The 17,729-nt window shown below is 35.4% G+C and overlaps 1 protein-coding gene across 9 annotated transcripts in view; it reads left to right on the forward strand.

Moving 5' to 3' along the window:
- The window catches only part of PCNX1 (pecanex 1), an 89,567-nt gene that overhangs the window by 42,290 nt on the left and 29,548 nt on the right, over positions 1–17,729 (forward strand). For 4 of the 9 annotated variants that reach the window (XM_050336192.1, XM_050336194.1, XM_050336199.1 and 1 more), the window contains 10 exons: positions 2,270–2,360; positions 4,063–4,120; positions 6,216–6,433; positions 7,485–7,638; positions 8,384–8,416; positions 9,480–9,651; positions 13,133–13,243; positions 13,742–13,833; positions 15,085–15,194; positions 16,913–17,018. In XM_050336192.1, coding sequence (XP_050192149.1) covers positions 2,270–2,360; positions 4,063–4,120; positions 6,216–6,433; positions 7,485–7,638; positions 8,384–8,416; positions 9,480–9,651; positions 13,133–13,243; positions 13,742–13,833; positions 15,085–15,194; positions 16,913–17,018 — 1,145 coding nt within the window. The remainder of the gene's footprint in view (positions 1–2,269; positions 2,361–4,062; positions 4,121–6,215; positions 6,434–7,484; positions 7,639–8,383; positions 8,417–9,479; positions 9,652–13,132; positions 13,244–13,741; positions 13,834–15,084; positions 15,195–16,912; positions 17,019–17,729) is intronic. The other 5 variants (XM_050336195.1, XM_050336200.1, XM_050336196.1 and 2 more) reach the window with 3 other exon arrangements.

Raw genomic sequence — 17,729 nt, forward strand, 5'->3', positions numbered from 1 at the left:
AAAAACCAGGCAGACAAATTGTTTTAATGAGAAGTTGTACTGGGCTTGCCAAGGGGCTAACTTTCAAAGGGAAGCCTAGGTGGGTGAATTGCAAGTATGTCATAACTTGAGTCTGTTTGTAGTTTGTATATAAACAATTGGAATTAAGTGTTTTATTTGTTTGGCACCTCTCTGTTAATCAGGTTTGTCATATCGCACCCCAGCAATGCAGTACTTACAGCAACAATGTAAATGCAGTAAATTTTGACAGATTCAAAAATGAGTTGCATGAGAGGGAACTGTAGATACTGATGAGCGTAACAGTTCTGTAAACTTGTTATTAAATAAATATGTCTGATGTGTTAGCCCAAGAGAATGGGAAGTTATATGTCCAAGTAGTATATTCTAAGTTCTGTTAGCAAAATTTCATTGACATAAAAATTAAAAAATTTAATGTCCAGGATCTATTCAGTAATGTAAAAACATGAAGAAATTACCTAAACTTCTTTGTTTCATTTAAGGGCTGATTGCTCAGGGGATTTTGCATATTTTTATGCATGTTAGTATCCTGAGTAGAACCTGAAGTGTATTATCCAGTATTTCCATGTTTGCTGTTGAAATTTTTTTTAACTGATGCAGTTAAGAAGAAATAAACCCATGTAGCCAAGAGTTTTTATTAGTTGTGGGAAGATTACTCATATCTTGCACTAGTTTAAATTTTAAGCTTCAATATCAACTGTTCTCTACACTATGCATAAAAAACCAAAAGATAACTACCTAAAGTACTTGATTAAAATCTCAGCTTAAAAACACTAAAAAGCGAACTTTGTACTTATGCCTATAGCAGAAGTAATTGGGTATTGAGAGAGAGCTCTTGGTTACTGAACTCTGACACATGCTGTACGTGACTCGTGAACTACGTAGCAAACTGTCTTATCAGAATGGTTGATCTGAGCATGGCTGTTGTTTTCTCTGAAGTGCTCCCAATGAGGGTAGAAAGCTTAGAAAGCTTTATGAAGATTCAATATACCAGTATTTTTTCTTAGTTTCACTGGTTTTAATAATCTAGTTGGAGGTTTTTAAGCTGCTAAGATTCAGACACTTCTAAATCAAACTTAATTGTCTGTGGTCTGAAGAGAGAAGCAGGAGCAGAATCAGAGTGTGTTAAATAGTAGTCAAACCCTACTGTATCAGAAGCAGGTTATGTTCTCACAGAGAGGGTAAAGACTAGAAGCTCTGATCTTGTTAGATGTTCCTCCAGGGACTGCTTGTTATCCTCTATCAGCAGAAGGAAGAGCTGCAAGACACACAGCTTAGAGGTGTATACAGTTTAGGTGTATACAGCATCTCCAGATGCTCCAGAGTGGGAATTTTTCTTTTGTATAAGCTGATCTTAGAATATTTCATGCTTTGCATCATGGCTTAAGAAGGGTTTCAAGCTAGAAGAGAGGGAAGAGTTGGCACAACATTTCATATGAACTCACAGTATCAAAATCAGCTCTGTATATTCAGAGCTGAAATACACTGAACCTGACCTTCAGGAGAAGTTATTTTATCTCTCTGATCAGACTATTGTGGGAGAAGGGCACTGTAAAAACATCATATTGTGAATAAGGTAATGTATCATCTGAGTTACAGTCTTTGCCTACTTTTAAAAATTACGTCTTTTGGAAGTAAGTCCAAATGGTTTATCTGAGAAGTTAGTTTGCAGTCTTCTCTTCTTACACTGCAGCATTTGCTTCTGGCTTGTAGAATAAATCTCTGCCTCACATTCCTTTTTTTATTTTCTAGAGGTATAACTTATGAAGCATCTCTGACCACTTCTTTCAGTCTTTGCGTTTCTTTTGAAATAGACCTGGGCTTCTTGAAAGAATTCAGATTATCTCTGTTGTATCTAAATGTCATTGTTCTTAAATGCTGATAGCTAATGATTTACAGATTGTTTACTGGGAGTGGGGAAGAACTGAAGAAGCTGGTCATCACAAGTTGTTCATGTGGTTATTCTCTAAAGGGGAAAGAAAGACTTACACTGGGCTTCTGTTGTGTTAATGATGACACCTTGTAAATACAAACTCTGTAATTCAGTAATGCAGTTACAGTATATATGTTAAGAGTAGCTCATGTCTTGTCTGCCCTAGTGATACGTTTATGTGTAATCACATTTTGTATTTTGACACTGCAAATTTAGATGTCTAAATTCGTCTCAGTAGTCAGTTAATGAATAGGAACTGCTGCCAATGGGACAAAGCATTAGGAAATTTTGACCTGCTTTTGACCTTTTCTTTAATAGGTAAGTTCAGTTCTACGCTCTACGAGACAGGGGGCTGCGACATGTCACTTGTGAACTTTGAGCCAGCTGCAAGAAGAGCATCCAACATCTGGTGTGTGTGAAGGCCAGTCAAGAGTGATGGTTCTTGTCTTACTGCAACAAAATATTTGATTTTAATTTTAGAAGGTTATTTAGTGTGGACTGCTAAAAAATCAATACAAAGTATTGTCCATACACTTTTGCAACCTAAGTGATTTTTACTAAGAGGTGCCACTAACTGTATAAATAATCTTCTCCACTTAAATAAATTGCAGAAAACGAAGAGTACTATTAGCTTAAGCAATACATTTCCAAACTGAGAACATGAAAAACACATTTTTGATTGGCTTATAGAAAGTTTTGTTAAAGGATTTAACCCACCTTTTGGGCAAGTAGGTGGCTGTTGACCATAATGGCTATTGAACTTCCAAATGTGAAGCAACTGTAAACTGATAAATTTCTCTGATTTAAACTGATAAAGTTCTCAAGTTCATAGATGGCATGAAACAATACATGGAAGTGTCAACATGCCTGAGGTTGAAATCTGACTTGTAGTTGAAATAGCCAGCTACATACTGGAAAGTTCATCTGCTGTTGGAAAGATGCCCTTTTTCTGTCTGAAGGGATAGGAGGCAGAAGAAAGAAAAACAATCCAAAACATCCTGTGGCTCCCCACCTGCCCCTAATCCACTTCACTGTAGCACTGCTCTGACGCTATTGCATCATGCTGAATACTATAATTCCCACAATGAGTAGGTGGAATAGCTCTTGGAATTGTGGAGTAATGAGTATAAAACCTCCCATCTTCAAATCTCTCTAGTGAGAGTATGCAAGTGCTTTTTGTAAAATTGAACTTTGGCAGAAAGTTCTGTATTCCTTGCACAAAGCTGCCAGTGCCTGCCTCTACTGCTTGCATGTTCCAACTGCAATGGCTTTGCTGATGGCTGCTGTTATGAAGTTGTATGTCCTAATGGAAGAAGCATCAGATAATCAGATCTCAGCTTTAGAAGTACTTGAGTTTCAGTGAAGTAAAATTGATAACAAAGAATGTTTTTATCTTAAGGCAAGGAACTGAAGGAAAGTTGCATAAATTTGATACAACTCTTACAACCATGTGATTTACATGGAAAACAAACAAACATCCAAAAGCTATCCAAAATTGGGGGAAAAAAGCAGTGGTTGGATATGGACTCTCATACAGTAAGAGAAATTTCTCCTCATCTCTAATGAATGGAAACTGCAAAGTAATTTTACTCTTCTTACCAGAGGTTTGAGTTTGTGTAAATTTTTTTGACAAGCAATTGAAGTACTCAGTACACTTCTGTTAAGTATGTACCATTTTGGCAGTTTTGGAACCTTGATAAAACCAATGTAGAATAAACAGAAACTCTGCATGTGAACACATAGATGCCTTTGCACTTCTTTAGAGATGTGTTGCGTGTTTACATATCAGGAGCTACCAGATTATAAAACATCTTTGTTTGTTCAAGTGGAAAAATTACTATTATTGTAGTCCAACGTAGGGACTGGGTTTTGAGAAAATTTTATTAAGGGTAAGATTAGAGTCTCCTGATTTAGTAGAGCTTCAGAAGGTACCACAGTACATGAGACTAAGCAGCTACTTGTATTTATAATAAGTAATGGAAGGAAAAACTTAAGGATATTTAGATAAAATTCACAAGGACTTAAAATTAATTTGGGACACTAGAAAATTAGAGTGACATGTTGAAGTAAAATGTAGTATATAATCTGAAGTATTTTCCCTGTTCTTATAGTGACACGGACTCTCACGTATCGAGTTCTACCTCAGTTCGCTTTTATCCGCATGATCTAGTAAGTTTTTCTTATATATTTTTAAAGCATTTGAAAAATCAGAAGACTTGTCAATTTTATAGCACTGATTAATCATTCTATATGGTAGTTCTTTGTTCCTAAGAAGGGATTTTGTCTGAATTTAAGTGAAGATAAAGTATTTATTGTTGCAGTGTCTTCATACATACATACAAATTAACCTTTATGCATAGGGATTAAGAAAAATTGCATGGAAATTGGATATTCTAAGATACCTTTTAAAGGTTTCCAGAGATATGTGTACAATTTAGACAGGTTTTCCTTCTGTCTATTACTAAGATTATCAAACAGCAGAAAGAATAAATACTGTGTTCTGACCAAGAGAAACTTCAGTAAGTTCCCTGAAAGGAATTTATAAATCCGTCATTAGAATCTGCTGTACAGAATTTAAATTGATATGCAAGGAGTGACTGGGAAAACAAGACAGAAGCTTACCATGTTTCATATTGAAAGTAGTTTGTGATCTTAAAACTTTTATATTGTTGTCAAGTCCAGACATATCTGTACTCTGAAGTCGTATATTGCTGTGTCATGAAAAAAGTGCAAATGGTGCCTGATTCATAAGTTGGCAAAACAAAGGAAAGTATATCAAAGTACCTAATGACCTAATAAAGAAGGAAAATGAAATACAGCTTTAGGAGTTGGCAGAGGAGCAAGAGACCTCCATTTGCCTGACTGTACTTTTGATCAAGAATGTGCTCTTCTAACCTGGTGTCCGCTAGAGAAGCTTCCTTTGCTTTCCACCATCCCCTTTGAATGTAACCTTTAGAAAAGAGGCTGCTTTACCTCTTCTGTGCTTTTGGTTTGCCTGTGTAGTCCCAGTGGAGGGAATGATTCTGTTTAAGGCAAACTCATGACTATAAAAGCTTAGCCCATGTGCCTAAATGGAAATTATACTGAAATGTATTATTAGTGCCATGGTGATATGGTTATTGTGATTCTACCTTTTAAGAAACCAGGTTTTTAGAAGTTGTCAAGAAAAGGACCTATTTTCTGACATAGCTTATCTTAAATAGTATATTTTGTATTTTTGAAATGCCATTAGAAAGGGAGTGTTCCTGCTTGTTGTTTTCATTAGTATTTTTCTAGGAAGGAAAAACTGGCTGAGCAGAGTTAGAGTACACTGATGATTTAAGGAATGATGAAAAAAATTTTATGAAAAGAGAAATTGAATATTAAAGATAATTGTAGGAAAAGATCCCTTCAAACCCTAAAACCTATAGTTTTGACATTTCAGGGTGAGGTGAGTATTGAAATTTCACTCTTTGCCTTAAACAATTGTGAAGTTTTTCATTAAATGACATCTTAACTATGATATTGTTTAAGAATAAAGGGCAGTGTATTAAGATGTTTCTTGGCCTGTTCATGAAACGTAAAGTGGATTGGATGACACATACATACTGTAGTACCTTTTTAACATTGAGTACTCTCCTTAAATGTCCTTAATGGTGGTTAGTATTGCTGTGATTTTTCAGGATTACTCTAGAGTGGCAAACTACAAAATAAGTGAGAGATGTAGTCAGTCATAAGTAGTACCTGACTGCTTAGGGTAGAGCTTTTTTAAGCTCATTTCTGAGTGTATTCTGGATTCAGTGAGTTTGAATTTGACCACTGCTGCTCACATATGATGCTTTGTCATGCAAAAAGAACTATTAAGCATGGATTTGCATGCAGATTAGATGACTATAAGAAATGTGTTGTAATTTATTTAAATTAATAATTGGAATATTCTTGTAGTGTATGTTATTTCTGCTCATGTATCAGTTTACTTGTCTTCAAATTTGAAGTTTTCAGAGTAAATGGGATAATGTACTTGGAAGACCTGTTCGTTTGAAATAAGGCATGTAGTAAAATGGCAAATGATTGTGTTGTATGCAAAAATCATTGCTGCTAGTGCTATTTATGTGCCGTGATAAGGACAGGAAAAGTAAGAAGAAGCCTGTGAACTGACAGTGCTTCACATGTAACTTCTCAAAAGTGAAATTAAAGAATTCCAACAATTTTCTTCAAAACAGTTTTCAGTAGAATACAGTGATACAATAAAAATGAGCTTTTGTTAATACTGACTTTCTTTTAGCTTTCTCTTCCTCAGATCAGGTTGAACAGGCTGCTAACAATGGATACAGATCTGCTGGAGCAGCAAGATATTGACCTGAGCCCTGACCTTCAGGACCACATGCAACCTCAAGAGGAAGCAGCTCAAAAAGTCAAGCAGTACTATCGCTTTTGGATCCTGCCTAAGCTTTGGATTAGCATCAATTTTGATAGATTAACTCTTCTGGCTTTATTTGATAGGTGAGATCCTTGTATATTACTAGACCTCAGAGAGCAAAGATTGAAAAATGGTGACTAAACTGTAATACAGATAAACCTATCCTTATAGAATTGTATATGTTTACTGCACTCTTAAAGATCAAAGAATAATACAAAATATATTTTTTCTGAAAGAGTGAAGGTTACTCTCCTTTTTTCTTAAACAATATAAGAATATAAGAATATAAGAATGAAAAAGGAAACCAACCCTCACTTTGCCTGAGGGTCAAAAAGAGACATTCGTTGCTAATCTTTAAAACTAGAAAATAGTTTTATTCAAAAACTAATTGAAAGGATCTAGAACCTGGCATGCACTTAGTGTTTCAACAAATAGAGAGAAGCATTTTTCCAAAGTCATCTAATACTGTAACTCATTGTCCTTGCTGCATTTATCTAGTGGAATAAAATTAAGGTGACCCTTCAATTACCTGCTTTTGGAATATGTGGAGTATTTCTATTTTGGTAATGAACTTCCTTGAAATAAACAACAGAGTAGTGATTCTGTCCAGAGAGGAATACTGTTAATTCTGTTTCCTAAGCACTACCAATATCATATGGAATTATCTTTATTCCACTTGGCATATCATACCCAAGCGAGAGTATTTTTAGTTTCTTCATTACAAAATCATGAATGACAGATTATATAAAATAAGCTGTCATGCTTGTTTTTTTTACAGGCTTGTAATCATCCTGGATGTACCTTGAATATAGACTTGTCTTACAGACCATGATTCTGGTTAAATATTTGAATTATTTCTGAAATTATCTGCTGAAGTTATCTTCTACTTTTTAAAGTTCAGTTCTGTAAGATACTAATTGCTTTCAGCTGTCACTGAAAGCTTGGTAGCTCCTAGCTTTGCTGAAGGACAGTGTGCTAGTATAGTCTGTGGAAGTTCAAATCTATTCTTAACTACTTTGCTACCCGCGGCATAACTCTTGTAATTTCTGACCCTAACTGTTCCCTTGCAGCTTTTCCTAGACGTAGTTAGCTTCTAATTCTATCTTTTTTTTTTTTCTTTTCCCTCTAATACAGGAATCGTGAGATCCTTGAAAATGTATTAGCTGTCATCCTAGCTATTCTAGTTGCATTTCTGGGCTCTGTACTTCTTATAGAGGGCTTTTTCAAGGATATTTGGGTCTTCCAGTTCTGCCTGGTAATAGCCAGTTGTCAGTACTCGCTGTTGAAGGTATTTTAATTTCTGTCTTTGCTTTCTATAAACAATAGATATAACTTTGGTTGGGTGTTGCAGGTTAGTCAGAACTTTAAGGGAAAAATGGATGTTTATCATTTATAAAGAAATGAGTCAACTTTAGCTTGGTGGAAAGTTTGATAAATGGTAATACAAGGTCACTTCACTAGAATGGTTCTGTGTATGTTTGTTAAACAACCCGTTATTTATTGTTCTCATGTGCTTTTTGTTTTCCCAAAAAGAAACACATGCTCACTGGTTAAAAGCAACCTACAAACAGAATTTGGAATTTCATTGTTTTGAGGTTTTATTTTTTTTTAGTGGATATACCTCAATGCATTCATATGAAGCAATTATATCTAAGCAAATTTTTAATGAGGTTATTGAATTTTTTAGACTATTGTTAATGGTATATTTGTAATCTAAGAATGATTGTTTATATTTATGATTAGACTATAGGGGTGGAAATTAGATTTAGAATTTGAGTTCATAACTGTTGAAAAAACAGTAAAAGTCCTGAAAATGAGGGAATTAGGGATTTTTGTCTTCTAGAACTTTGGCTATAAACATGTACTTTTGTGGCTTATCACATTTTGCTATTCAGAGACCGTAGTGTGGCTTGACAATTGTAAAATTAATTGTAGATATTGTTAAAAGAACTTCAGTCAAGAAAGCGTGTATGTGTATGGAGGTAAACATATCTGTAGATTGGGTAACTTTCCTCTTTCTATTTTGGTTTCAGAGTGTTCAGCCAGATTCTTCTTCCCCTCGACATGTAAGTCATGGGCACGTGCTACTGTACTCACCTTTCAGATGCAGAACTCCTACGGAGAACTGATCATTTTGGTTTGATCTTTTGGCATTTCTTTTATGTGCCTTCTCCTAAGACATGAAAGGCTTATAATTGCTTTAGTGTGTGAGAAGGCAACTGATACCGGGTTTCCCCCCTGCGATACTGTTTGTATTTAGAAAATCATGTCCTTCCTCCCGGTTTCGAGCCTACCTTTTGCTCTGGAGCCATGCCATGATAGGTTTTTGATGAATCTTTATTATTCAAGCAATTATACTGAGAAGTGTTCTTAATGTTGTAATTTGCTCTGCTGGCAAGAACTGACACGGCTTTGATGTTCTGTTCTAGTCTTGTAGGTCATTCAACTGTCCTAGTGTGCACACTGCCTCTTTTTTTTGTGCTAATAAGCTGAGTATGCCATGCTCTAGTAAGCATTAATGTTTGGGCATGGAAATGTTCATGTGCTAGTGTTGCACAATATGTTTATATTCTGTTGCGCGTCTGCTAGATTCCCAAGATAAAATATTCCCTGTGTGTCTTATGATATGTAAAAGCATTATTCCTTTGCAGCAAGGAATTCATACTATTTTACATAAGAAGTTGTGTGTTTTAATAAACACACAAATAGAGATTCCCTCCCCACCCCCCAGCAGGAGCAGTATGAGTAATAAACTTTAATCGCTTTTTCTTTAAAATAGATTTAATCTCTCTTGCTTACAAAACCTAGTCAGAGCTTTTCTAGCATTGAGTCCTGCAAGCAACATAGCATAAAATACAGTGGAGACTAAGAGTAATTATAGCTTAGTCTAACTTAATCTTAGTGTTGTGTCTTTCTTATATCAGAGCCAGAAAAAAGACAGACTAGTATCACTGCAAGGATTTTAAGGATTTTGTGAAGAAAATTTTAGGTTATGCTGAGGTGACAGTACATTAGTTAATGAACAGTGATTAATTTTGGTTCTGAAGCTGTCTGTAGGAGAAGAGTAAAAATCACTTTTTAATAATAAACAAATGTTGGTGGTTTTGTGTTTTGTCTTTTTTTAAACAGGGTCACAATCGTATCATAGCCTATAGTAGGCCTGTATATTTCTGTTTATGTTGTGGTCTTATTTGGCTGTTGGATTATGGCAGCAGAAACATATCTACAACAAGATTCAGGTTGTATGGAATGGCTTTCACCAACCCATTACTGCTGCTGTCAGCCAGGGACTTAGTTATAGGTGAGTGACTTTTTCATGGATTTGAATTATGTGCTTCACAACAGTAGAACTTTATGGGAACATTTCCCCTTTCTATAGATTTGCTCTAGCAAATGGCAGAGATGTCCTCTAATGTGGTGTCACAGATACTTTTCATTATGTAGAATCTTAGCCCTCATCCCTAAACTTTCTTCTGAACTTTAATCTGCATCTGTTACCCCATGCTTGGACCTAGATGCTCAGTAGTTAAAGAAACATTTTGATTTGGACTCTTTCATTTATTCTGGAGTATCTTGTGGCAAGTAAGTAGGAGATCTTGTAAATGAGGTTATTTGTAGTTAGCAATTTGGTAGAACAGTACAGACACAATTAAAAACCAAACCAAAATTTTAGACAGATTAAATCTTATTCAATGTGACTCTTCTTAGAATAGGCCTATCAGAAATACAATTTTGGGCAGTATGAGGTACTTTCATTATGTTCTGAGCAACACAGTGCACTCACAATACTGCTGGCATTTAATACCCACCTCCCCCCAAAAAAACCAATGCAAAAACCAAACAATATAAAAAACCCCAAAGCCCTTTCCCCTGTGTACTTAAAAAATTATGAAAATGATAACAGCTATGTAATCTCAGGCAGAGCCCATAGAAAGGAGAGGGCATAAACATTTGAAGGTCATCTTCTCACGGGAACTTTGTGCATTACTTTGATGGAGAAAAATTATTTTGGTGATCTTTTGTCGATCACTACTTTGGGAGGGGTAAGAAAATCTGTAAGAATTCATCTATATTGAATTCTGTTGCTCTTCAGTTGTGTCCAGCTATCTGTGCATGAAAGACTCCAGCAGCTAAATGTTATGACTGCATGCTGACAGTTTTCTGTCCAAGAAAAATGAAAGCTTTGTGTGAGTTTTTAAAATTTTAATTGATTAATAAGAATTATGGACTTAGGCATTTTGGGTATTAGTTTTTATTACTTAATTTTAAGAATATCTTGAATTTCATGCCTCAATAGTGTTTTCCCCTTAAACTTTCTGATAATAAGTCTGGTTTTAAATTTAAATGTTCAGAGGGAAAATGTATAAGCCACATAGGTATGAAAAGAGTATTGTCCAGACACTTTCAAAGGTGCTTTTGAACAGATTCTTTGGCTCTACTAATGACTGGCATACTTCATTCTGTGTCTGTGATGGAAAAAGAAGTTAAGACATAAGATACTTTTGACTCATTCAAAATGTAAATCTACCCTCATTTCTCTTGATTATGCTCTGTCAATTTTGAAAGTATTTTCTTCCCTTTCCTCCTACCTGGAGTCATTGCCATAATGTATACCCCTATCCCCATAAGATGATACATAAATGTATGTGTAAATGGTGTGTCACGTTAGGAAAGTGAGCTACGTTTTAAAAGTACTTAAGAGTCTTTATCAGTTTTAAAAGATGTAGTGGCATCTTCACCAGGCCGTGTCCATCTTGGGATTTGCTTTTAAAACTTCTAGTTCAAGAGTTCTGAGTGGGTTTTGATCCTTATGTTTTACTCTTCTACTCGGTTATCTTGCAGCAGTTTATGTGGTTTATATTTCTTAGCAGTTCTCCCCATAAAAAATCAGATTGCTAGAACAACTCACTCTTCTTAAAAAACACCAACCAAACAAAACCCCACACCTCACCCTCTCAAACCCCTCCCTCTGCAAAAAAACCCCAAACCAAAATAAAAACCTACACCGTACATCCCCCCACACATGTATACCCTTGCCTTTGGAGAAACTCTTAATGTTGCTGAAGTACTGGTTCGAAAAGCTTTGTGTGTATCTCAGAGCAAGCTGGCTGCTAGCAAACATTCTTTGTTAGCATAAAGTAAAAATCTCAGCTGCCTTTTTTCCCATTCCCAGGCATAGCTACTAGAACAACACAGGTGCAGGGCACGGCAAACTCTGTGTGTAAATAACATAATTGCTGTATCCTTGCCAACAGACAAGTGAGGACTAGCATAAATTCTATATTTTGGGTCCTAAATATTGGACTTGATCAATTGCTTTAAATGTACTGCACACTTATAATAATTATTTTCTGTTTTCACCCACGTGGTCCCCATTAGAGAACAAATATTATGGACTTTAAAAAGCCTCATAAATAGTGACTTTTTGCTGGAGTACTCTTTAAAAATTGTGTATTCCCAGTCTGTCTAGTAACTTTGTTTTCAATGGGCACAAGATAGATAGATTTACAGGCCTTTAGGAAACAACTTTTTAACCTTTAATGATGAAACGTTGTATTTACCTCCTGTGTAGGCTTCCTTGAGTAATGATTTGAGATGAAAGTTTGGTTTGAATTCTGAAAAAATACTTTCTTCAGGTCCTGAGGAGCTGGTCTGTAGTCCTTTATTTCCTAGTTTGTATCAATAAAAAAATGCAGAATTCAGTGTTTCTCCCAAGCCTAGAACCTACATGATTTTAAATTACATTGTTTAACTTTACCACTGAATAGGGAAAAAAATCAGATTCTCAGTTATCTATCTCACCTATCACTGTAGATATTTTTAATTCCTTCGTTGTCCAAACATTCTGCAGATATAAAATTAGAAACTTAAATTTACGATTGTGATGCTTTACAGGATACTTCAAAATCAGTTTCTTCTTTTGATCACTGAAGCTCCAAGTCCATAGGATTATAGAAAGTCCTCCCTAAACTGCCAGACTTGGTCTGCCAAGGTTATTTTCATTATTTGATCCTCATGTCCCTCAGAACGTAGAACTTCTGAAATGCTACTGCATGTGGATTATATCAGAACTTGTGTAGAAGATTGTTATTCCTGCATCTTTTAGTCCTTAAAATGGAAAGTAAATAGTATGTACAGGTTGGGACACACCATTTATACCCTTTTCTGTATCAATATTAACTGGCATTCACTTATCTTTGCATTCTGAAGTCCTATAATTTGCAGAGGTTTTCATGATTCATACAGTTGCCTGTTTTCATTAAAATAAAAGTCATTTAGGATCAGAAATTTCAGAAGTGGTGTGAGAAAATGAATAAAATTGTCAAATGTTATTAGTAGCAGAAAACCCAGAGGTGGAATGCTTGGCCTCTCTTACGTCAGTGTGGCTGGTGTTAGCTTGCTCCTGTAAGGCAATTAAGGTAGATAAACCTCACTTACAATGAGTGAAAATTTACAAATCTAGTCTGTAAACACTGCTGGCTGATCTTTGTTAAATAAAAATGAAAAGCCTGAATGGGCCCATGTCCATTTCTAAAGCAATTAAAACAAAAATACAAGAAGTCTTCAGACTGTTGGTCTATATAATCTGTGTATTCAGTCAGTTTTCAGTCACTGAAGTAGAACTTTACATAACATATATTTTCCTTAGATATTATAGTAGAAATACTTTGGTGATGTTGAGTTAAATGGTGTGTGTTACCCTGGAACTTAAACTGAAGAGTACCTTATCATGATGTATTTTTAATATTCACCACTTTTTCAACTATTTTTTTCTTTTGTAGTGTTTACACTATGTTTCCCTATAGTATTCTTCATTGGTCTCCTGCCTCAGGTGAATACATTTGTGATGTATCTCTGTGAACAGCTGGACATTCATGTCTTTGGTGGCAATGGTGAGTGTTGTGATCTGTCAGTGGCAAAAGCAAGAGGCTTGGAACAGCCAAGATTAATATGCTACTTAAAAAACTTACTGATTACACTATTTGTAATCCTCTCCTCTAAACACAGAATACTTAAGTGTATTTTTAAAAAGTTTCAAGGTCTTCTGATTGATTATTGACAAATAGAATTACTGTCCTAGTAATTATGTCAAAAAGTACATGTTCTTCCTCAGCTGATTTCTGGTGCACTTGTTAACTATTTTATTACCATGGTGATGTTGCTAAATAAATGAGGATGTAAAAAAAAGCCACATAAAATGCTCTTTATAAAAATCATTTGTAGGGGAAAATACAAGTAGTTGCTCAAGGTTGGATTGTTAATTTTTTTTTTTCATCAGAGGGATGTTTCAGCTAAGGGGGCTGATATCTTCTTAAACAAACTCAAGTACTTTGTATTCTGACTTAAGTACATAACACTGTTTTTTTTTTTTCTTTTTCTGTGATATTCAGCTACCACAAGCCTGCTTGCAGCACTTTACAGTTTTATCTGTAGTATTGTGGCAGTAGCATTGTTGTATGGACTGTGCTATGGTGCCCTGAAGGTGAGCAAAATTTTATGCACAGTATATATTAATATTTTGGGGTTTGTTCTCTGCATCCTTCTGTATTAGATAACTTAAGTATGCAGAAACTGAATTAGAAATATAAGTCTGATTTGCTAGGGTTCCATGCTTGCTTAACTGTGCCGTCAATAGAGGAGATGCAATGCAGGAACAATTTTTTTGTTTTTAAAAGGTGTGTGATTTGTGCCTGCAGTAACAGGCTATTTCCTGGTTGAAAACACATGATATTTGCCGTTAAGTTCCATTCCACATTGATTCTTGGGGGAAAAAAAAGGTTGCTTATTTCTAGCAGAGTTTTCATGTATTGGTTTATTAACTCTCCAAATGGCTTATGTTAGTATTTTTGTCTGGTGCTGCGAAAGTGAAATAGTCTTTTCAAATTAATGTTTACTTGAAAAGTAACCAGGAAATAGTCTGTAGTGTCAAAGTGAAGATGTGTGCCTATCTGAAAGGTAGCAGAGGGGACATTCGCCACCTCCACCCCAGTTTTCCTTTCTTGAAATGCCATTCTGTTAGAAAACAGTGTGTAGTGTGGTGTTGGTTCTGTTTGTTCATTTCAGGTGTGACAGTAATCAAATATGTTTATTTTACAATTAATTGTAGCATGTGTACCATCCAACTCAGAGTTGACTTTTTTCCCCTCTGTCACAGAGAGTAGAAAGGTCCTAGAGGAAATACTCCCATGATGCTATCACCTGCAGAACATCATTAGCTTTCTGTGAATTTGTACACTTGTCTCATTAGCCTTTTGTAAACACATCTGTTAAAGATAAACAAGCTTTAGCAAAGAATCACTATCTCATTTTGCAGATCCAATACAGATCATGAAAACAAAAATAAAGTCAGTGTTTAATCTGCATTCAGCAAACTAGGAAAAAATACAGTCTGAGTCAGAATGTTTGTAACTTTCAAAATTGAGAATTGACTAAATGCAGCTCTTAAGAACTGTGGTTTCAAGGAATGCAGGAAATTCTTCGTATGAAAAGTGACGACTGTTTAGTGATTAAGATGCTGTAGGCTTGAGGGACCTACACTGTGTTAGAGTTCCTGATCTATAGTTAGACACAGGTAAATATTGAGCAATGTTTTTGTACAGAAAGTCCTGGTTTATTTTTGTGGAATTGTAGTTAAATTTTCCATACTCTTTACTATGATATACAGAATTCTTGTATGTCAGGTAAGTGGTGTATACTTGTCTGCTTTTTATTAATATTTTATTTCTGTCTCCAGGATTCCTGGGATGGGCAGCATATTCCAGTTCTTTTCTCCATATTTTGTGGTTTGTTAGTGGCAATATCGTATCATCTCAGCAGACAAAGTAGTGATCCTTCTGTACTTTTGTAAGTGATAATTTGTATCCCTTTCCCAAGGAACAAGCAAGCTGCAAGGAAAAACTGCTAATAATATTAGTTATTGGTACTGTTTGAACTTGTAGTCACCCGCATGAATCAAAAATAGTATGTTCTTGGTTGAGTAGTTAGAGACAAATTCTCACATTTTGCACCTAGTTCCTCCTGTAACAACAACCTTTCTTTGTGGCTTCTAGTAAGTCACTTACATTCCAAAATCTGATTTAACTGCCTGCTGATGTTCTCCAAAATGTCAGTCAGATGCCATCTGTCTGCTGGTGGGTTTGTACTGAACAACATGTATCTTTCCTGTATTTAAAGACATGCTCAAGGCACTGGTTGAAGCTGAAGTCCACAGGAGGATTTTCTGAACAGTTTCTCTCAATAATTTGTTTATGCATTCTTATATTGAATGTGTGCTCATAGTACTTGTTCAAATAATTTCATCTCAAATGCAAAACAATAAGGATCTGTTTTGGTGATTAGCATTCCCATCTAGCATCAAGAAGCAGGTATTCATGTTGCTGTTCCTGAGTTGGAGTATTGATCTGATACTGCGAGTATTTCTGATTCAGTTAATAATTACGCACCTAAATCAAAATCGTTCCAGTAGGAGAAACACCTCCCCCAGAATAGCCAATAGAAGCTCAGCCACATACCTGGCTGGGTTAGGCAGAACTTCAACTTGGACTTAATTGTAGTCATAATGTTGGAAGAATTTGATAAAGAGTAGCCTGGGTTAGATAGTGAGAGAACTCTCCTGTGAACAAGGAGATTAATGATTCGTTCATGCAAGAGGAAAATGCTTATCTTTGGGTTGACCAGTAAACCTTGCCCTCTTGTTCCTTTTAGTTCAGTTGGCTTTACTCAGTTGGTTTGTGGTCCTTGTCCCTAGATACTTGTTCTTTTGTTCTTTCCAAGTACTAAATTCTGGATGCTTGTGTTTGACCTGTGGTTTCACCTGTTTAGCCAGATGTGGCACAGTTAAGCACTGTAACAGGTTGCAGTATGTAATTTCCTTTGAAGATCTAGGGCTTGTTCTGTAGTGATCTTCCTGTCCATAAAATGAATTAATACTTCTGTACTACATACTGTATCGTAAGAAAAATCACATTGAGGGGTTGAGGGACAATTAGTAGTGGCTAGTAGTGCTGCACGTGGTCTCCTAAAAGCTTATCTATGAGGTTTTTGCATTTTAGTGTCATCAAGACCTGCTGAGAATTTAGTAATTTGGTCAGAATGGCTAACTGAATGATTAATCAGGGTAATGTAGATTTTTTTGTTGCTGTTGGAGTTTGAATTAAACCAAAGAATTCGTGGTTTTCTGACTGGCATTGACAAATAGACCAGGTCTAAATTTTGCACACTTCTGTTTGGTTATTTATGAATTCAAATTTTGTTTCATGACTGCTAAGAACTTCACTTAAAATTCAGTTTTGGTACAGTTAGTGCTGTTGCTTCTACTGAAACTGGTGTTCGAACATCTGGCTGCTGTTCTGTAACAACAGTCATTCTGTGCAAGAGAGAACTAATTCTTTTATAAAGTTGAGGTGTCTGTAAATTTACTCAGCTATGTGAAAGCATTAATATGCTAGAATTAATTTTTGTTGTGATCAGCTTGTAATAGAACTTCTGACTCCATTATTCTTCTAAAACCACATAGAACAATGCATGCTTTTCAGTGGTTTTTTTTGTTGTTTTTCTTTAAGCTCTTTAGTGCAATCAAAATTTTTTCCTAATTCTGAAGACAAAAACCCTGAGGATCCTCTGTCTGAAGTAAAAGATCCTTTACCTGAGAAGCTTAGAAATTCTGTGGTAAGTAGGCTTTTTAGTTTGGTTTGTTTTTTGTTGGTTGTTTTTTGGTTTTGTTTTTGTTGTTGTTGTTGTGGTGGTGGTGTTGCTGTTGTTCTTTAATTTATTTAAAGCATTTGCTTTATGATGGTTTGTATAGCATCAGTCTGGGTCTTGCTTAGCTCACACTTGTCACCATGGTGCTGATTAGATGGATATCAGAGCATTTCCTTGAAGTCTGCAGGTGAACTTATGTGCTATAAGAAGAGTATAATGCTTGTATTGCAATTTTAAGTTATTTCGAAGTAGACATGAGAGAATTGGAATTCCCTAGTATGAATTCAGTGAAGTATCATTGAGGATTTTCTTCTAGCTCATTGATAGTAATAAATGATACTTGGTTTTGTGCAGAAGTTAGTGGGAAAGAGTTAATTGTGGCAAGAACTACATTAACCCAGTATTTCTAATAATGTGAGGAAGAGCTTTGTGCTTGCTGTTCCAGAAGTGGAAAATAAAAATGATGGAAAGTGTTGTGGGGTTTTTTTGTGGCTTGCTTTGGATGTTTTGAGTTGTTTTTTATTTGATTCCTTTGGGAGCAGACGTAACCTGTTCCATTTACTTAGGCTCATACTTTGAAATTTTAGTACCAATTCACTATAAGTATTTGTAGAAGTAATATTTAAACATGATTCTTTTTCACACAGTGTAGCAATAAATAAAAGACTTAAGAATTTT

Source organism: Myiozetetes cayanensis, unplaced genomic scaffold (assembly GCF_022539395.1).
Source record: "Myiozetetes cayanensis isolate MyiCay16 unplaced genomic scaffold, myiCay2020 scf6-25, whole genome shotgun sequence".
NCBI classification, from domain to species: Eukaryota; Metazoa; Chordata; class Aves; order Passeriformes; family Tyrannidae; genus Myiozetetes; species Myiozetetes cayanensis.